Source organism: Urtica dioica, chromosome 2, assembly GCF_054948205.1.
Source record: "Urtica dioica subsp. dioica isolate 48M chromosome 2, U.dioica_male_clone48M_v1_H2, whole genome shotgun sequence".
Classification (NCBI taxonomy): Eukaryota; Viridiplantae; Streptophyta; class Magnoliopsida; order Rosales; family Urticaceae; genus Urtica; species Urtica dioica.
Genome location: NC_142757.1, coordinates 31,928,860 through 31,949,984, shown reverse-complemented (window position 1 = coordinate 31,949,984; position 21,125 = coordinate 31,928,860). Strand labels below are relative to the sequence as shown.

The 21,125-nt window shown below is 38.9% G+C and overlaps 3 protein-coding genes and 1 non-coding gene across 6 annotated transcripts; 1 reads left to right on the top strand and 3 right to left on the bottom strand.

Moving 5' to 3' along the window:
- Positions 1-555: 555 nt before the first annotated feature.
- On the bottom strand, positions 556-3,606 carry LOC149404378 (PRA1 family protein A1-like). The gene is made up of 8 exons (XM_089607032.1): positions 3,317-3,606; positions 2,482-2,522; positions 2,325-2,403; positions 2,122-2,208; positions 1,952-2,040; positions 1,765-1,836; positions 1,525-1,649; positions 556-1,130 (listed from the first exon to the last, which is right to left on the bottom strand). The coding sequence occupies exons 1-7, from the start codon at positions 3,472-3,474 to the stop codon at positions 1,546-1,548; spliced, it is 630 nt and encodes a 209-aa protein (XP_089463158.1). The 5' UTR covers positions 3,475-3,606; the 3' UTR covers positions 556-1,130; positions 1,525-1,545.
- Positions 3,607-3,658: 52 nt separating this feature from the next.
- On the bottom strand, positions 3,659-3,732 carry TRNAV-CAC (transfer RNA valine (anticodon CAC)). Its single transcript has one exon. It is a non-coding gene; the product is annotated as a tRNA-Val (tRNA).
- Positions 3,733-6,496: 2,764 nt separating this feature from the next.
- Positions 6,497-11,860, top strand: LOC149404376 (serine/threonine-protein kinase ATG1c-like). 3 transcript variants are annotated; one of them, XM_089603236.1, is made up of 13 exons: positions 6,497-7,060; positions 7,502-7,619; positions 7,708-7,766; positions 8,030-8,094; positions 8,312-8,405; positions 8,518-8,598; positions 8,729-8,837; positions 9,472-9,544; positions 9,626-9,999; positions 10,080-10,435; positions 10,551-10,848; positions 11,013-11,083; positions 11,392-11,860. In XM_089603236.1, the coding sequence occupies exons 1-13, from the start codon at positions 6,818-6,820 to the stop codon at positions 11,620-11,622; spliced, it is 2,172 nt and encodes a 723-aa protein (XP_089459362.1). In that variant the 5' UTR covers positions 6,497-6,817; the 3' UTR covers positions 11,623-11,860. The 3 variants fall into 3 exon arrangements, with proteins under 3 accessions (XP_089459362.1, XP_089459355.1, XP_089459371.1); XM_089603229.1 differs by having other exon boundaries at positions 6,501-7,060; positions 10,074-10,435; XM_089603245.1 differs by lacking the exons at positions 6,497-7,060; positions 7,502-7,619; positions 7,708-7,766 and adding an exon at positions 7,798-7,871 and having other exon boundaries at positions 10,074-10,435.
- Positions 11,861-12,449: 589 nt separating this feature from the next.
- On the bottom strand, positions 12,450-14,644 carry LOC149404375 (uncharacterized). Its single transcript, XM_089607503.1, has 2 exons — positions 13,433-14,644; positions 12,450-12,572 (listed from the first exon to the last, which is right to left on the bottom strand). The coding sequence occupies exons 1-2, from the start codon at positions 14,642-14,644 to the stop codon at positions 12,450-12,452; spliced, it is 1,335 nt and encodes a 444-aa protein (XP_089463629.1).
- Positions 14,645-21,125: the final 6,481 nt, after the last annotated feature.

The window sequence follows — 21,125 nt, the reverse complement described above, 5'->3', positions numbered from 1 at the left end:
TAGTCAACTTAAACGTTTGACATTGCTAAATAGTCGACGTTTGATAAATCTTAAGTTAATAGCCGTTAATAATGGCGTGACCTAATATATGGAGGTGGTTATTTATCTAAGATTTACGTCAGTAAATACATGAAAATGGTTATTTACTTGAGATTTTTTTCAAACGTTGGCTATTTAGCAATTTTAAACGTTTAACTCTGAAGCTTTTATCACTCGCGGATGCTGAATTTTATAATTGAAATCATCCCAAAGATACAACAACGAATAGACTAGCGGTGCACCAAAACGATCGTCTCCGGCAAACTAAAACCACGTGTATGAATCTACCACACAATGACAAGGCAGAAAAATACTCGAAGGAAGAGAGATTGCTTTAGAACACTTTCATTCTTTTGTCTAGAATAAAAACATAAAGCCTCCTTTTTCTAAGTGTATGTGCGATAAATGGCAAAGGGAAGAGTTGCAGTTTATGTGTTTAAGGTAGCCATGTAATCGACTAGTGATTCCAGATTAGAATCCTCAAAAGAAACATTTTTATTAAATAAGGATGAACAATTTGATAAAAATACATATCATTTTAATATTAATATATCTAAGCACCATGAGGCCGTATTGCTTACTGATTTTTCAAGGCAAAAAACTGCTGGATCGCGAAACCATGATTGAGAAGCGTTGGCAAATTAAGGGTTTGCACAAGGTAAAGTCACTTGCGTGCTCAAAATATTCCAAAAAACAAAAACAAAAAACAAAAAAAAATTGTTTGTGCAAAATGTGACTGAACTGTTAGGTATCTGTTAGGAACATCACAGTAATATCACGACCCACTAACCAGAAAGGGAATAAAAACAAAACCCCCGGACATTCCTAGAATTGTTGGCCACTATTCCATATTAAAGCACTCCATGATCTTCAATGAACATCGAAAGATAAATAGTAACAGCAATTTCTTTACAATGTGAAAGTGACCGATTTCATTACAATACAACCTTCTTTTCAGGGGAGACAACGACAGGTGTAAAGCTTCACCTAAGGATTATATCAACGGCCAGCAGATATTTATTTCTTATCATCAGCAGTTTAGCCCGGAATCAGTATGACACGTATGATCCTCGATGAACACTTGTATTTCCCTGCAAAAGAAGCACCATGATAAATTACGACAGTGATGACTTTTTTAATTTTGTTTCAAGAATATGCATTCATTTGCCTGTTTCCAAACACCTGACTAACAACCATTAAATAGTTCAAATCTGTTTAATTCTTCAATAGCACAAGACAAGACGTGTCAGTGTACCAACATTCACACAAACAACCTAAAGTGAATTGAAGACTATCTGAATTTATTTAAAAGACTATCTGAAATTTACTTCAATGGAATCCGAATCGTCCTTAGTCACTTACTGTAGAATGATTACGTGAAAATAGTAAGGTGATTTATTAGATACAGGCGATTCAGAAAGCGTGCCTGCATCAAATTATTTTAAGAACCTACATTGAGATGGAAAAAAGGGTGTGAAGACTCACATTTTAGACTCTCTACTTAAGCTACAGCTCACTATAATTGCGCCATACTGCGCGGAATTCCTCCCGGAATGTGTTTAAGCGAGCTTTTAAGTTTGGCGTTCTGAAGCTTGCATGTAGTATTGTGCCTGTGAACAGCAAAAGTAAAATAAGAGTAGACAATGCATCGGTGTGATTCGAAGAAGTGGCAAAAATAGTTTCCAAATGCTAGGGACACAAATGGATATCAAGCAAGTAGCGTACCCAGAAGTCCGATAGCGAGTGCCCATAAAACAGTTAACAAGCCAGCGGAAACAAACCATAAAGTGAAACTCACTGCAGAAGATAGAAAACTTTTTGATGAGTAAGCATGGCATTGCATATAAGTCAAACAACAGATACATAAGTGCAGATGCTAAAGAGTAAATAGATATTAAACTGTTTTGAATACCAGAAGCAAATAGCAAAACAAACACCCAGCGAGGCTGACCACAGATGTGTATAGCCCTTTTAGAAGATGGACGACCACGGATAACAGGCCTGCCAAAATATCAATCGATTACACAAGCCAGATAATCAATATAAAATAAATAAATAAAAATAACAAATGCGCACACGTACGAAAGAGGGGGTCTCATTTTTGCAGCTAGATGCGGAGAAAATTTCCTCACAGTTCTTGTCGCCTTCTCACTGAAAGTACCCGCAAAGCTGTAGCAATAATACACAGTACGGCCGATTAGAAACGAAGACAATGGAGGTGTGCATGGTGAAAGTGAAACCAAATACAAAAGAAACAGAAACCAATTTCGGATAATATGGCTAACCTGTCATTCAGAAAAGCAATACTAAGCGCAGTTAAAAAGGCGGCAAGAAGCGCTAAGGGCCTCCGAAGAAACCCCAGCCCTACATCGAAGATAAAAATATCAGTTAAGGTCCACACGGCAGAAACACAGTAAATGGAAGTCAGTTATTTTGACTTACCAAGAATCAAGATGATCATTATGAAGTAGTTGGTTCGGTAACTGCAGACACATTAAACAACAAATCATTACAAGGTTTTCAAATCTTTATTACTTCTCTAAAACCATGTTTTCTTGATCATCACCATATCTCCTTCTCATCTCCAAATCAGCTCTAAGCTGTATAGTCTCTCTCCACACACAGACAGTAAAAAAATCTAAATCTCAACATCCTACCACAGACAGACAAAATAAGCAACTTCCTTTCAATTTAAAAAAGACATGCAGTAGAACTTTCATTTCTCAATCGAGTCCATACGTAGATGTATACCCCTATTCCCCAACGAGAACTAAAAATTGGTTACCAAGAACGAATATGATCATGATGAACCAACTATTCGGTAACCGCAAACGCATACAATGACAAAATTATAAGGAAAAAGTTTACAAGATTTAGAGCATCAATTATATCTTTAAAAAAAACGTATTGGCAACATATATAGCCTTCTCATTTAGAAATCAGCCCTTGGTTAAGTAGAATCTCGTATGTAAAAAAAAAAATTATCAACAATATACAGAATTCAAATCACAGAGACAAAACAAGAGACTTATTTCGGATTCAAAGATTACATACTAACACTCTTATTACACATAGATTCCAAATGAATAAAGTAGCCACTACTACGCAAAGAAAGCTTAATTGTCCAGGTTATTCGAATCAGAGACAGACGATAAAGATGTGGTCTTCTTTGGAATTCAAACAGCTTATCGATCATAGCAAAACCGAATAAAAAGTTGGAAGCGATTGAATCGAAAATCAAAACATCGAAGTATTCTAGGGTTTAGAGAGAGCGTACTAGTAGAGATTGCATTTGAGACGGCTGTTCCATTTGGAGTAGGTTCTGGGAAGAGTGAATCGGGAGAAGAACTCCGGCAGGGGACGCGGCGGAGACGACCAATCAACCTCTCGTAGAGCATCCATCAGATCCTCCGCCGTGACGCTGCTCCAATCCATGGCTCGAACCTTCTTGAACCCAACGCGACCAATGAATGATTGTCTCTTTGCAAAAATAATTGAGCGATTTTGGTATTTAGGAAGACAGAGAGAGATTTATACAGGAGACATCTTGGAGATTGAAAGAAAAGTATAGCTCTCATAAAAAAAATAAAATAAAATAAAAATTATAGACACAAAAACTTGTCTGAGCCCGGGTTCGAACCGGGGACCTTTAGTGTGTGAGACTAACGTGATAACCGACTACACCACCCAGACAGTTATTGGTTCGATCTCCTAATATTAAATTATTATAGATATTTTCCTTAACTTTATTCATATTTAGCTTTACCCGAGTGTTTAAGCTATAGGTTTGCAAGACATGAGATGAGAAGTAGGCTCAATCATCATAGTACCCCCCATCCCTTAAATAAATTTAAGGAGAAGGAAGGGAGTCACCGCAAAAACAATTTATTAAAAAAAAACATAAAAACCTACAAATTTAAATAATCAGTAATAATAAATGAAAAGAAATAAACATATTGATATAAAGTCATCTATAACGTAGTTTAGGGTTTCGTGTCCCTTCCTCGCAGTCTATAACTCTTTAATTAATAAATTATAAACGCATTTGTAAAAACTAATTGTCCATCTAAAATTTACTCTTAATTTTCATATCAATCAAAATTGGCTTAATATAACATAACAACCATAAAATCAAACTTCTTTCGAACTTATGGATCTGGGGTTCGAGGGACAGGATTTCACTTGGAGGATAAAAGTTTTGGGGATCTCATTGAAGAACGGTTAGATGGGTGATTTGCTAATCTGGAGTAGATCGTGAAGTTCTCGGGCGTGAAGGTCTCTCATTTGGAGTATTGGTGTTCGGGCCATCGGTTGTTATTCTTTTGCACGGAAAGGAAATCTAAGAAGAACAAGGTGAAGCGCCGTATGAGATTCTTCTTCAAGGAGGTGTGATGTGACAAGGAGATGTGCACAGCCAAAATTCGTGAAGTATGGGATGATGATGGTGAGAACGATGTAAAATCAGCCTTAATCGGTGGGCCTCACTGCAACGATGTGAGATGACATCTAAGATCGAGGTACAAAAGTAGGTGCTTTCTAGGGTGAAGGAGGGAGGCCTTGCCGCCAGCTTGATGCCTTCCTTGGGAAGATGTATTGGAGACAAAGGAGTCATGCTACTTGAATGAGATGTGCTGACAAGAATACAAGGTTCTTCCATAGGAAAGCTTGGTCAAGGAAGATTCATAATACCAGTAGGGGACTCTTTGATGAGTTGGAGGGTCGAGGACGAGAAGAGTATGGAAGAGGTGATCGCCTCTTATTTTGAGTCAATCTTTACTTTAAAGAATCCGAACCCAAATCTAATCGAGATGCCCAGTGATGGTGCTAGTCTAAAGGTGTCAAGCGAGATGAATGAGAGTTTGCTCCTTTTTTTCGTGGAGGATGTGTGAAAAGCAAGTTTTAAAATTGATTCCATTAAAGCCCCGATGCGGCTAGTACCCGGCACTCTTCTACCAAATATTTTGGGGAGTATGTGCAATGGTTGGTGGCGAATATCTACGTACCTAGGGATTCTAAATGAGGGTGAGTCGTTGACATATATTAATTATACAGTGATTACCTTGATTCACAATACGTGCAAGGTGGGAAAGGGTTAGTGATTTTCGAACAATTAGTGCATATAATGTTATTTATATAGTGGTATCACGATGTCTTGTAGAGATGTTGAAATATACTCTGCAGCGACTGTCTTGGAAAATCACAACACGTTCGAGGAGGGGGGGAATGGGGGTCGTCAGATCTTTGACAACGTCATTGTATGCTTCGAATGAATCCACACCATAAAAAGAGAACGATTTGGTTTTGTATGTGCGCAGTCCTAACGATTTATTTGACATAGGCATATGAACGAGTGTAGTGACATTTCCTTAAAATGATGATGCTTAAGTTGTCGTTCGCAAGGGCCTGGGTTGAGAAGATCATGTGGTGCGTCATGTCATTCAGTTTCTCTTTCAACATCAATAACATAGTCCATGGTCATTTGGTGCCCCACCTAGGACATCGACAAGGTGACCCCATGTATCATTTCTTATTTCTCTTTTTCAATGAAGGAATTTCAAACATCCTCTGAGTAGGGGAACAAAGGGAGGAGATAAGGGAAGTGAGGTTTGGGAGAGATGATCTTCAGGCTTTGCTCTTGCTCTTTTTCGAAGATATCCTAGTCTCCTTTTCGGGCATGCGTAGTGTTGTCGCGCGTTTTTTTTTTTTTACAACAATTGAGAAATTTGACTGGTTTAATTCAAGGTCGGACTAAGTGATCACACTCAAGTTTGAGTCCGTTGGGTTCGAAGTTTCGAGGTTGTTCCTTCGGGTTGAGGGTTATCTTTTCGTCGTACAGACCTAAAAATAAGAAGAAACCATGCTAAATAATAGTTTGATTGAAGTGGGAGGTCTCATCTTGTTTCTAAGCTTTTGGTGAAAAAGCAATGGTGATTATGTGTTTAGAAAGAGAAAAATCTCGTGTGAAAATATGGTGCAAAATGATTTATGCAAAGGTGTTTAAAATTACTTATCTTTTCTCTCAAGCTCTCAAGAGAAAAAGTGTATTTATAAATATGTAGGACGTTTTGGAAACGTTTTAGAGAAAGTCGGTGTGCGTTGCGTGTCCGAGCGCCTAGAGGATCCGGCACGATCGTGAGCGTCCATGGGCCGGTGTGAACGCGCTTTCCGTTAGGAAGCTTAAGAAAGCACGTATCTGCATAGAGTTGCACAAAAATTTCGTAGAAGTAATCCCCAAATTTTTTTTATTTATACCTTTTTTTTTATCAAGTAACCCCAACTTTTGTTACCAATAATATTCTTGCACGTCTTCTATATCGTGACATTCTTGCCGATCGCGTCACAGAATAAACTTGTCCAATTTACCATCGCCACGTCATCATCTCATCGTGTCGTACTAAGAGCTTGCTGTGTACTCGATAGCAGGTTAGCATTTCGGTTTCCCTTCGCAGCCTTGTCCGTTATCTTGAACCCTCTCTCCGTCTCGCTCTTCCCTCAATCATCACTAATCTCAATTATTCCCTCTAATTTGGTCTGTTTAATATTAAAAATCTTCAAAGCATTTATGTATGCAGGAGAAAATATATTTGGAAACAGTTAACTAACATTATTTAAGAAAATTCTCGCTAATCTATCTCTCTCTCTCATCGTTTCATACGCACAGAAAAAAAAAGTAGAAATCCATTTTCAGTCAAATAGAAAAGGAAGCATCAAGTTCGTGAAGATCTCCGATTGTTGAATCTGAAGCGGAGGTTAGGGTTAGGGTTTTTAATTTCCGACAATGGCTCAGGCGGTTGGGAGGGGGAGGGTGGTCGGAGACTACCTGGTGGGTCGCCAAATCGGGGCGGGTTCGTTCTCGGTCGTCTGGCACGCGAGGCACAGAGTCCACGGCACAGAGGTGGCGATCAAAGAGATCGCCATGGCTCGGCTCAACAAGAAGTTGCAGGAGAGTCTCATGTCAGAGATCATCATCCTGAAAAAGATCAACCACCCAAATATCATTCACTTACACGACATAATCGAGGTTCGTTGTCACGCACTGAGTTTGTGTATTTGAGGTCAAAATTGAGCCTTTTGGCATAGCAATGTAATAGTGATGGTTGAACGATTACTACGGTTTGTGTTTTCTGTGTGTAAATTTGTTAACTTGTATGATTAGTGTAAGAGTTGACGTGAGAAACTTCGTCACCATTTCTTTTGAACAAAGATTCTTTTGGACAAAGAATGTTACTTTTATGGACGCATGTGCATAAACAGCTCATGTAAAACAAAACGAGAAAATATTTCACGGAAGTTAAATATGTCTTGATTTGTCTATCATTAATGCTAATTGTTATTAAATGATTCCACTGTTGAAAGTATGGTGTTCGGTTTGGAATCAAGCCAGAAAAGTGCTAGTTCTTTACTGAAGACTGAATATTTAGGGCTGTAAAGGAGTTTAATCTTATCACTACACTGACTTTAGGCTCCTGGGAAGATACACCTTGTGTTGGAATATTGCAAAGGAGGTGATATTTCAGTGTACCTCCAACGTTATGGGAGAGTCCCAGAGGCGACCGCCAAGCACTTTATGCAGCAGCTAGGTTGGGTTGTCATAAAATCTGTTTTTCGAATTTGATCGAGCCATCATCGTGCTTGTTGTAGCGTAGCTTACGATTCCTTTGTTTGCAGCGGCCGGTCTGCAAATGCTTCGCGATAACAATCTCATACACCGTGATCTTAAGCCACAGGTCCAGTTTATTTTTGTCAGCAAAATATAATATTTTCCACTTTCGTTGAGCAACTGATGATCTGATAGAGTAGAACCGCTGTTGTGAAATGATTTGTAAATGCTGGTGAGTGTTATGTTTTTGGAAGGCTGGGAAATTTCCAAAAGGCCAAGCCGATTATAATTTTATAGTTAGCACCAGTGCTTCGAGAATCAAGATTCTATATTTTTTCGTAGATTAACATCTGTAGTACACCTCTTTGTAACACAGTGCATTTGCTGCAGAATCTTTTGCTCTCTACTAATGATGATACTGCAGTTTTGAAGATAGCAGATTTTGGATTTGCGCGGTATGAAACACGTCTTTTCTTTTTAGTGTTATTTTTTCAGGCCTTTTTTCTTCGACTTCTCAGTGCTTATTCTTGCTTATTAGTTGTTTACATGCCTTCCTATGCTCAAGACCTCCTTTTAACCGTTGGCTCTCCTAGAGCCAATATGGTGGCAGTTTCACATGTTGTTCTTAAACACAGATAATCTTAAATGATGCTTTGTCTTTGCTTTTGCAAGATCATTGCAGCCTCGAGGACTTGCAGAAACCTTATGTGGCTCGCCCCTTTACATGGCTCCAGAGATAATGCAACTACAAAAATACGATGCAAAGGTGTCAAAAATCCTTCTTATGCCCTCTTGGATTTTCTTTTCTTTACCATTTTGAAAGGAAAAAAAAGCCTTTCTGTGTGTTATCTTCCTACTAACCTTGGAGCCTGATACAGGCTGATCTCTGGAGTGTTGGTGCAATTCTTTTTCAGCTCGTAACTGGAAAAACCCCATTCACCGGAAACAATCAAATACAGGTCGGTACCCATTGTCTATTTTCAAGCCTGTGTTGTTTGTCACATGTCTTCATCCTCAACCTGATATCAATGTATATGGTTTACTATTTTCACGGGATATTTATTTTTCTAATTTGTATGTTTTTTGCAGCTCCTTCAAAATATTGTGAAGTCAACAGAATTGAATTTCCCTTCAGATAGCAGTGACTTGAGTTCTGAGTGCAAAGACTTGTGCCGAAAATTGCTGCGTCGCAATCCGGGTATATTATGCAATCTGACCTCTAGTTATCAGCTAAACATGATCATTGAGTCAGATCTCTTCTTTTATTTATTTTATTCTTGGAACTAGACTGCATCTGCATCCAAAAGCACTGACAAGTTAGAACTTAGAACTACATCTTAAGTTGAATGGATCTTTAAGATCAGCCAAGGTTTTAGAGAGATCAAGTTCTGGATAACACATTGAGTTTGGGTGAATTCATTGCAAAAGTAAATGATGTAACCGACCTCTTCAAAATTTCACATTCTAAGTCAATAATCTTTCTCTGCATTCTTTTTCAACCTACAACAACACATCAAAGAATCATTCATCTCAAAATTCTGTGACTGGAAAACGATCTGGGGAGACTGTTACATACTTAATTCTGCTTATGAATACCACCAGAGGTCTAGAAGACTACATTTTTTTTTAATATTTAAAAATTGTAACTGGGAATTCTATTTTAAACCTCTAGGCACAGGGTCATGGGTGAATAGTTTTGGCTAACTCAAATGAAACCAGCTTTAGTATCTGTCTTTGGCTTCATGTATGCCTATTAATTCCTTTGGTTGTCTATCAAGTCTCTTCATCTATAAAATGGTTATTCTAGATCGCTTATTCTTTTGCACTTACAGTGGAGCGCTTGACATTCGAAGAATTCTTTAACCATCAGTTTCTGTTTCAAACGCAGCCGGACGACTTGTTGAGGTAATAACTAGTCAATGCTGTAACTTGAGCTTCCACATCTTCATCTTATGATACGAAAACATTTTTTTTTTCTTCTTGTAGGAGTAGAAAGATGTCTGAAAGAGTGGAAGGGTTTTCCTCTGAACGCAAATTAGAAAGGAAAACGGATGAAAGCTCCCAAGAAGACTGTCTGCCTTTCTTTCTAGATGATGATTCCAGTGGCCCTGAGGGAAGCCCTTCCCATTTAAGGCAGATCTCTATGAAGTCTACTTATGGATTTTCTCTTGATACGAAAACTGACAGATATGAAGCGCCATCCACCACATCTAGAAAGGTAGACCATACTGTGAAATACGGTAGTGGAAGACACAAAGAAAATTTTGATCTGAGGTCAGACAGCCAAAAATCGTCTTACGGAAGTTTAAGTAATCCTCCTAGGCTCGTGCCCGAAAAACCAGGGAATGCTCCTTATAAAGGTGCCAATAAATTTATCTTATTTTCTCGTTTGGTCTTCAGTCTAGATTTTGAAAAATATCAAATTTCTTCTCAGTTGCAGTTGTTCACGCAACTGAGTCGATTGATCAAGATTACGTACTTGTCTCCGGACCTCCTGTTGACATGCCATCTTCCTCAGCTACTACTTCCAAGCCGAGCCATTATCTGTACCCGTCAGAAGGCCCTCTTAAAATGTGTTCAGCGACAGCTTCAACACCCCCATTGCCGATCATTGGTGGACCAAGTAGTTATACTTACTGCTTGGAAAGTCCAGAAAGTCAGAGCTCTGGTCCAGGGACTTCCCAAGGGTCAACTGATGTCGGTGAGATTTTGGAACAGCCATCAGCGCACTGCATGACTAGAATCAGATCCCTTCAGAAATGTGCGTCTGCTATAACGGAGTTGGTGAATGAAAAAGTAAGCTGTGTGATCTTTGCTACCCGTTGCAGTTATCAAAACCGTTAGTAGTGAAATTCAATACTTCTGAAGCGCTTATTTCCCATGTCGTGATTTCAATTTTGAACTTAAACAGACTGGGGCTGGTAAGCAACTTGAAGCATTCTCGATCCAGCTTGTGATTCTTGCGATTTGGAAGCAAGCACTGCATATATGTCACACACAGGCTGCTTCTGCTATGGAAGGAAGTCCAATTCGAGAGACTTCAAGATTTAGTAGGAGCTCTAGCAGGAAGGAAAGCAGCCCTGACATGGAGGAGCGCATTGGGGCCACGATTAGCACTCGAGGGCCTGAGGAAATTTCCTCTCGGATCGAGAGAGAATTTCTTAGGGAGGTTGAGCATGCTGAAGAGTTTGCTAAGATTGTCGATCCTGGTAGCAACTCAACCGTTTATTCCCCATAAATATTTTCCTTTTTTTATATTTTTTTTCCTTCACACATTGCTACGAACATCGATGGTGTTATTTCAAAGAGAGGATCTTTATATTACCCCCATTTACATTGCCTAAAATAAGATATATCATTTTCATGGTTGCAGAAAATATAGAGATGCCAGATGCAATGGAGACAATATTCCAATCTGCTCTTACCTTCGGAAAAAATGGGGGTGTAAGTGTTATTTATTCTAAAAAAATTAATTTTGTCCTGAGCTGTGAGTGCTTACTTATCTTTTGTTAATTGATATTGTACAAACAGAAATAGCGATTAGATAAATACACGTAAATTATTTGTAGTAGCGGGAAAAAATAAAGATGAAAAACTTTACAAATTCTGAAGCAAAAAGAAGTTTTTAGTATGAATTTTTAAATGTTGTTTGTAGTATAACCTTATATTGCTGATTTCATAATTTCCTTACTCAAGGCTCTGAATTTTAAATGGGATTTCCCTATAAGCTAAACGGTGGCTTTTTTTGGCAGGTCGACGAATTAATGGGTAACGTGGAAAGTGCTGCAGCGTCATATTCAAAAGCTGTTCGGTTGTTAGTCTTCCTTCTCGTAGAAGCACCATCTCTCATTTTAAATCCACCTTTCTCTCTAACAAGCTCTGATCGGTATAGGCTTCGAAACTACATTGACATCCTCAATAATAGGCAAAACCATTCACGGTCTCAGCGGATGGCTATTTTGAAATGCGAGGATCAGCCATGAGTTAGGCCCCATATTTCTTGGTAACTTTCCCTGATTTAACTGTAAATATTTATTCATTTGTACAGATATTCTTTATGTTGGGATGGGATTCATGGGTAATTGCCGAAAAAGAAAAAGAAAAAAAAAAAAAAAAAGCTTTGTAGTATGGTGTATGATGATCTAATGAATGACAAAATGTGCATTAAACTCAGGTAGCTATTATTCCATGCACTGCCGGTAAAGTGCAATTTTACTTCTATTTACATAAATATGTTATAGGGCTCTTAGGCCTTTGAGTTAATAATCTTTATGGGTTTTCGGGGGAAGACGTAACTGGGTAAAGTGTAATGTTCAATAAAAAAAAAAGGGGGAAAAATTGGGTAAAGTGCAATGGTTCTTTTGGGCACATGCATTCATCATTTACTCATGTCTAAATGGGATTTTTGAGTAAGACATGGATTGGATTCTGGTGGTGGTGATAATTAGCAGAGCTTGGAGTAACAATATTCTTAGCAATTGCAGGGATAGCATATAAAAAACATTAATGTATAGAAAGTCTATCATCGTTGAACTAAACTGTTTATGAATTAACCTTCCAAAACGATGGTCCGCGGCAGAATTTCTAATGTAGCAGACGTGTTCAATATAATATAGGGTCCACAGTTATTTTCTCCTTGAAAAAATTGCGTTAGCAATCTCTTATTTTATGATGGAAGGCTTGCACTTTTCATGTTTTCCTTTTTATAATGTCCCATATATCTATATAATTTAATATTAAAATGGGATAATGAATTGAAAACAAATTTGGAATGAGGTATAGAAGCATAACACTCAAGGAAGTGATGCATTCACGCCCAAATTCCTATCGTCTCCTCCTGCTGAGATCCAGTGTCGTTGAGATGTAAGCTAAATTGTGACCTAAATCCAATGGATGAATGTGGAAACAGAGCAAGGTGATTAACGTCGTAGTCCTATATAAACAAGCTGAGTAATAATTTTATGAAGTTAATAAAAGAGAAACCAAACATTGTTAAGAATAGGGAAAATGACGCATATATACCTTGTGTTTTAGTGAAATGTCAAGTTTAACCTTTGATTTTAAAAAATGTCGAGATCATACTCTCTGTTTAACTAAAATGACGAAATTATACCCTGAAATAGACAAAAGTGCAACAAATCTTCTTTTATTGACTTTTAATTAACGTTAACTATAATATTTATATGTAAACACCAATTATCTTTATTCAATTACGTCATATATGTAATTTATTAAAAAAACTAAAAAATAAACAACAGTCTCTTAATCGTGAAGAACGCAAAAAGAGGCAAAAGGGTAAAAATCGACTGTTGATAGTCATCAAAATTACAGATTCGAACAGAGAACCCAGGATTTAGAGTTGCAATTCGAACACAGAATGAAGTCATCTCTTGGGAGATATGAATTTTATTATTTAATTTCAATTTAAGACTATTTTTATTTCAAAATTGGAAATTTGGAAGTTAGGATACTGTTTTGAATTTGATTCGGTTTTTCTTATATAAGAGTTAATATCAATGAAAATGAGATTTATGACACTGTTATCCATTTTAATGTATAATTTCGTCATTTTAGTTAAACAAAGGGTATGATCTCGACATTTTTGAAAACCAAAGGTTAAATTCAACATTTCACTAAAATATGTGTTATTTTCCCTTAAGAATAAGATACCAAAGTAAAAAAAAAAAAAAAAAAAAAAAAAAAAAAAAAAAAAAAAAAAAAAAAAAATTGAGTTATCAATTTTATAGATCCGATTGCGGAAGTCGACTTCCCATCGAATCCAGTAAGTTCTACCGAACCTTTCTCGACCTCGGATTCGCTTATGTCCATCTTTCGGAGAGTGCTTAGATAGACGATGTCGATGGAATTTCCGTTATCGATGAGAATCCGAGAAACTGTGCAGTTTGCTACATCCAAGGTTAGGATAAACGCGTCGTCATGAAGACCATCCAACGACCACGACTCGCTTTCCCTGAACTCGTTCAGGTCGTCGGGTCTGTTCATGGGACACTTAGCAGTAGTCCCTGTGATGGTCCAACGTTGGTGAGCCTTTATGGAGTTCACCAACTCTTTGCAAAGTCGGGATCCTCCTATTATGCAATCGACTCTTTTCTTTGTGGCTTCTGTCGAGGGCGATGCTCCTTCCTCGGGACGTTCAAGCTTTCCAGGTGATGGCCCACCTCGAAGAGGGGGAAGCTCATTCAGGCTTACGTTTCCTAACTCGTCGCGTACAAATTTAGCGGCGAGGTAGTCTCGTACAGCCCTGCAATCTTCCGTCTTGTGCCCCCAATTCTTGTGGTGCTTACAGTAGGTAGACATGTCTCGTGTCCATGTGTTGGTCCTCAGGGTGAATTCTGGTCCTTTGTTTCCCCCTACAACAGCATACGCGAACTGCTGAGGGAACCTCGGCTTTCCCCCTTGGCTGTGGGGGTGGTTCCCTTGTGGTTGTCCCGGCCCATCGTGACGCATTTTAGGCGTGAATGGGCGGGGATTCTGGTTTGTAGGATTGGTTGTGCTCGGGGTCGGTTTCGCGGTCGCGAACTTCCTTGCCAGGGCCGCCCTGTCCTCCTCGACGACGGCCCATTTTGTTGCCCGATGCATAGCATCCTCTATTGTAGCGGACTGGTTCATGATTAGCTCCGTGCGAAACCGTGACTCGTGCCAGAGGGCGTTCTTTAGGGCCGCAATTGCTCCTGCACCACTGACGCCACTGATTTTCAACATGACATCTTTGAATCTTGTCATGAAGGTCCTCAGCGGCTCTTGGGCCCCTTGTTGAAGCGACCATAGGTCGGCATCTGGAGCGCCTGTTTCCACGTACATGGAATAGTGATTCAAGAAGACCATCGAAAATTGGTCAAAATTATCGATGGATCCTTCTTTCAATTTCAAGAACCATTCCAGGGCAGGCCCAGTAAGATGTTCTGCAAAGAGGTGGCACTTACCGGCGTCTCTTTCGTCGTCGTTCAGGTAAGCCCGTCCGACGGCGATTCTAAACGCAGTCATATGTGCCTTTGGATCAGTCTTCCCCTCGTAAAAGGGGAGCCTCGGTTTTCCTGCATCCCTGATTCGGACGCTGGTAATCCGTTCGATGAACGGGGTACGACGAGTTTCTTCAATCAGACAATCAATTTCGGGGGGTTGTGCTGGTGGAGTTGAGAACTCGCGTTCTCACGGCCCGCAACCCTGTATTTGTTTCGGCCACAGTTCGGTGCAACAAAGCAATTTTATTGTGGTCGTACCGGGCCTCAAGCGGGTTAGTTTGCGAGCTCTGACGGGCTCAACGTCTAGCTGGTCAGGCCAATACGGATTTCGAACTGCCTCGACTCGATTGTACGGGACTTGGTGTCCCGCATTCATGGGTGAGATGGGTCGACTCATAGAGTGATCCACCCTGTGAGCCGCTGGCTCGGCTGAGCTCGCGCGCTCTCGATGGGGTCGGAACACCGGGGATTGGGCCCGGACAGGCCCGTTCCTTGGGATCCTTATGTGCGACAAGACTTTGCGAGGCGGTGGCGGAAGTTCAGTTGGAGTCCCCCTGGTCAGGGTTAGGAGTCATTTCGATTCCCGAGAAATCCAACTGAATTCCAGGTGGGAGATTCATTTCCGGCCTACTAAATCCCGCAACGTTCGGGTTGGATTCCGTCAACGGGAGACCTACCTCATCGCAACGGGACTCCAACGTGGAAAACCTCTCGCATCATGGTCTGATACGACTGCTCATGGGCCGCGGCCCTCTCAATTAGAGCCTGCAACATTGACTTGAATTCCGGGATCATTTCCCAGCCGGACGTGAGAGTTGTTGGAAAGGGTGAAAAAGGAGGTGTTGTAAGAATTTGGGCTCGAAGCGTAAGGAGAGATGATATTTCTCACAGACGACGCCAAACTGTTGATGCGAGAAATCACACCAAAACAGTCACGAAAATTTAAGCAAATAAATGGGTCGATTTAAATTTAGAACTGGGCCTCAAATCTCCATTGCAAGACTAAAATGGAAAAACTTGAAGAATTTTGTATGTTGCAAAATAACAATTAAAAAGAGGTTTAATGCAAAGCGAGCTCGGGGCTGTATATTATATCGTTGAGAGTAATACAATTGTTCGAATCAAGAGATGATAAAAATGAGAGGGGGAGAAATCAGAAGTTACGTAATATGTCCCATGTAGGCTTAATTATCTTATATATATAGTACTAAAATTGAGGTCGCGAGCTCCGGGTTGATTGGTGACACATCGTGTGTCAGTTGAAGTTCACTACTGCATTCCGGGACACCTGTCGTTCAAAGACCCATTCGTTGGGGGGCGGTTACGGATTGCAGGGCTGACTTGCCATATACCTGCGAGTCTTCGGGGAGCAGTTATCTCGAGCTGATATTTGAATCTTCCTTCGAGCTGGTGTTTTTCCTGAACCTATTATTACAAATTCGTGGGCTTGGGTCCAACTTCTTTACATTGGGCCGAGTCCCTATCTTGTTATTTCAAGGACAAAGTCCAACGTCAACAAGTGTCCATGCATTTTATTTATTTTTTCCATTAAAATCGGTTAGAAGGTATTTTTGTCCCAAGTGGTTAGTTAATAATTTGTGTAATGTATAAACTTTTGTAAACGCTCTACTTGTGAATTTGAATAAAATGGACAAGTTTTAATTCAAATTCTTGTTGCATATGAGACGTCCTTAAATTTTAAATATCTTGGAAAATGATAATATTTAAGGTCGATGAAATTTCGGAATGAGAATATTCGAGTAATCCAATATTATTATTCGAAACATACTCGGAGATTTAAAAATCTCAAGAGTAAAAATATATTCCGGAATCCCTTAAATATATTCAAGATAACGGGAAATAATGACAATTTTCTCGGTTATTTTCAAGATTATTTTTTATTTAATTAAGGACAGATTTGTGAGGTTTTATTTTAAAAGGACTTATGTGCAACATTTTGAAGGATGAGATTGTAAGAAAAAGAGGAAAAATGGGTCGTTTTAAGAGAATTGTGGAAATAATTAAGTGGGCCACCTGTGCACGCGTGGCGTAGCGTGAGAGTGCCACTTAGGCTCTTAAGCCACTCATCCTCTCTCTTTCACTGCCACCTCACCCGTCCCTCACTCTCTCTATTTCTCATTCTCGGTTTCTCTCTACTTCTCTTCTTCTTCCTCACGCTGCTCGGCCAAAAGAACCAGACAAGAAAAAAAAATTTCCCAGCCCTGAGTTCCACGAGACCGAGCTTCATCATCACCATCACCCACATAACTCTTCTCATCTCTTCTTCTCTCTTCTCCTTCGAGCGCTATCACCCTCGCCGAGCCTCCATCGCGCGCGCTCCGGGCCGAAGAAGAACGACGCCGCCGAGGACCGCCGTGACGCCGGAGCAAGAAGGAAGACGTCGGGGAAGAGGGAAAGCTCACCCAAGACGCCTAATATCACGATTTGAGGTAGAGATTTCTCTCTTTGGATTTGATTTCGTGGTTAGGGTTCTTGGGTTGATTTGGGGGTTTTTGGGTCCGAGTGAAATTGATGAAATTGTTTGTTTTGGTTGGTTCTTGGAGCTTCATTTATGATGTTTATGGCTTAGTTATGTTCATTGAACTCGAATTTCTCATCTTGGATTGAGAATTTGGCCGAAAATCATGATGAACTAGGTTTGGATTTGGGGCTTTTGATTTCTGCGAATTAATTGATGTTTCTGGATATGTGAATCTGATTGTTGTTAGTATTTGAGGCTTTGATGATGACTCGTTATGAATTTTGAATTGTTTGGTGTGAAATTGGAATTCTTGGCCGTGTGCTCATTATGGCCGTGTGGATTTCTTGGCCGTGAGTTGATTTTGGCCAAATGTGTTTGTTCTGATTCCTGTTATTTGGATTAGTGTTGATAATTGAGGCTGTAATGAGAAAAATTGAGAACCCGGATGTTTTGGTTTGGTTATATGCTTGACCGTGAGTTTGTTTGGTTATGTTTTTGGCCGTGTGAATTTCTGCTTGTGTAATTGGTTGGCTAGGTGTTTCATTTGTGGTCATTTGGTATTAGAACGTTTCCGGATAATTGGATTTCGGATTAAGTGTACTTAAATTGGTGTTGGGTTCGGGATTTGGATTTTGAAACTGATAAGAGTTTGGAATTTACGATGTTAACTCGTCGTTGGGTTCCAGGTTTGAATTACAGATCTTGACGGACGGACGGGAACCAGACGAGTCAAGAGCAACGAGATCAGTTTCTGAAGATATCAAGTGAAAGAGTTATCGAAATAAAGCTCGATTAACTCGTGAGTTTTAAATCGCTTATAGCGTTTAAATACTCTTAGATATGTACTTTCAGTATTTAAATAAATAATTTATAATTATTTATTTAATAATGGTTATGAATTTAATTTAATTATTCGTTTGGAATTCTCGGTTATTTTTAATTTCGGATTATTTGATTTATTTAAGACTCGTGATTATTCGTTGAACATTATCTCGTATCACTCTCGATATGAGGATACGCGAGTCTTGAATAAACCTCCGAAAAACCGGGGAATAATAAATTAAATTCTCGAATTCCGAACCGACTCTAATCCCGACAACGAACCCTATTATCTTTAAGTAAACTCGAATCCAATAACTAACAGATGTTCAACTCCGGATGCTAGTTCTCTCGACGTTCGACAAGTGCCAAGTGTCTCGAAGAACGTGTGAAGCAAGACATCTTCGGGAATCGTCAAGCTTTCTGTCGAACAATTCCGGGTAAGTGTGGAGACATAAGTCAACTACTTACCAAGGGTATAATCCTGCTTGTTTGTGCATTTGCTTGCTAGTAAACAAGACTAGGTAGAAGCCTAAAAATGAATAAACTCGAAAGTTAAGGCTTCGGCCACTCTTGCTTGAAAACTTAGCTCGGGTTCGCCCGTTAGGTTCAAATGCTAACTTGAACCAGCCTTGTTTGCTTTGTGTGTGGTTAGACTTCTCTTCTAACTCTAGGAAGTAGGTTAGAATCGAGAGGACGGAAGAGCGATAGACTCTCAAATTCAATCGAGAGTAGAGAGTTCGAAAGTCACATTTCGAGCTTTCAACTTAAAACACTAAACGAGCTTCAAAGGGAAACACTAATTTCTTTTGGGGTTTATCCCGTCACGCTCTTCCGTATATAAGTTTAACGTGTACGCTGCTAGCTGCAGTGTACCCAAACTTTAAACTCGTGTCGGTGGTACTCACAAGTCCCTGACTTGTGCTTGGCGGGCCATGCCGGTCCGTGCGCCGAGTACTCGAAGCAATGGGTGAAGGTCGCGCATCGCGAGCTCATTGCTTGCTGGAAGACTCACCGGAAGCTGCCTTGAGCACACCGGGGCGTAGTGGGTGATGGTCGCGGTTCGCGAGCTCACTATGCCAGAGACCAGTGGCGTTGACGTCATGATGAAGGAAGTACCACTAGTGGATCCCAGACATGTGTTAAAACTTAGATCAGTTGACGACTGCTGCTCGAAGTTGGAAACTGGTCTCTAGTCGGATCGGGGGTTATAGCAGTGAGGAGTGTATAACCTTGCGGGACGGCTAGTATTCTAGGATGCGCGCTCATTAGTCACTTTTAGGTGATAGCTGCATCCTGCATTCTTGTTTGCTTGTTCGCACGTCACATGCTTTGCATTAGCTGCTTTTCTTTCATAGGCTAGACTCCCGCTTGCTGAGTCATTCGACTCATAGTTTTATGTCCCTTGGTAATGTAGATAAGGGCAAGACGGCAATGTAGACGACCGAGAAGGAAACTGGGACGGAACGCGTATCTCTTGACCTACGGGCTATGGGTTCTGGCTCGGGAAGTAGACCTCTATATATATAATGTTTTGAATAATATCGACTCTTCCTTATATAATATCTCGTGTGTATATGTAAAGTCGGGAGCTTCTATGTACATATATATGTATGTATAAGGGTCGATATACGACTTCTAGTTCTAAAAGAAAAACGAAAAATTTCCCGAGATTTCTGATAACCACTTTTGTTGTAAACGTTTCCGCACTTTTAATAATATCATATTTCGTATATTATATGTTTCGTAAATTATATATTTACTTTAAATGTCTTGTTTACATTTCATTATTCATATATGATATGCTCCCGCTACGTGATGTTGGTTCCGTCGAGTCGCGGCTTGCGGGCGAGGTGACGACGCTCGCGGGTCGTGACAATTTGAGAGTCTAATTTTTAACTATTAATCTAAAATGCAATTTCAACATTTCAAAAACGCTATTTTTCTTTATCTATTTATTAAAATATATTTTGTCCCATGCATGTCTAAACTCATACTTGAAAATAAGTAATAACTAGGGATGGCAATTTGGTCCGGACACGAAACACGAAACGGTTACGACACGATTTAAAGCGGATTTGGATCTCAATAAATGGATCGGTTCTTAATTGGGTCGAACACGCTAACACGATTAATTAATTGGTCAAAACGACACGATTACGGTAACACGAATAAAATCCGATTAACACGATTATTAAATGGTCGACACGAAACACGATTACGACCCGCACGAATATGACCAAACTAATACGATTACGAGTAATAACACGATTACGACCCAGTTAAACACGATTAATATTATATATGTAAAATTATTAATTTATAAATATATATATAAAATTGATATTATAAAATATGATGAAATAAAATAAGGTATATTCATATCAATATCAATTTACGTATGATAACATATAGTCAATAATATACCAATCGACTTCATGAGAGCAATAATAACATATCAAATTAGTTGTTTTCAATTACTAATTTAAGTAGTACGTCTAGTGGTGTTCTCATAATTCACAATTTACAATCTCAATAACAATAATCACATAATAATGTATCGTATTCAATTTTATTTGATTTCAATTCAATTCAATTTAGATTGAACAATCACAATTTACAATTCACAATCACAATAACGTACAATAGTAATAATGTATCGTATTCAACTTTATTTGATTTCAATTCAATTCATATCGAACAATTAAAATTAACAATCCACAATCGCAATAACAATAGTCTTATAATAACGTATTATATTCAATTTTATTTTGTTTCAATTCAATTCATATCGAACAATCACAATAACAATAGTCTCATAATAAGTAATAACGTATCGTATTCAATTTTAATTCAATTCATATCGAACAATCACAATTCACAATAACAATAGTCTCGTAATAATGTATCCTATTCAATTTTATAATTTGATTTCAATTCAATTCATATCGAACATTCACAATTCACAATCACAATAACTATAATATCATAGTAACATATCATATTCAATTTTATTTGATTTCAATTTTAATTCAATTCATATCAAACAATCACAATTACTATAATATCATAATACGTATCATATTCAATTTTATTTGATTTCAATCCACAATCATATAATAAATAGTATTTGAACAATCACAATTTATGATACATAACCTTTGAATATCAGAGTAGTCTTGGATTCAAAAAGCCATAAATA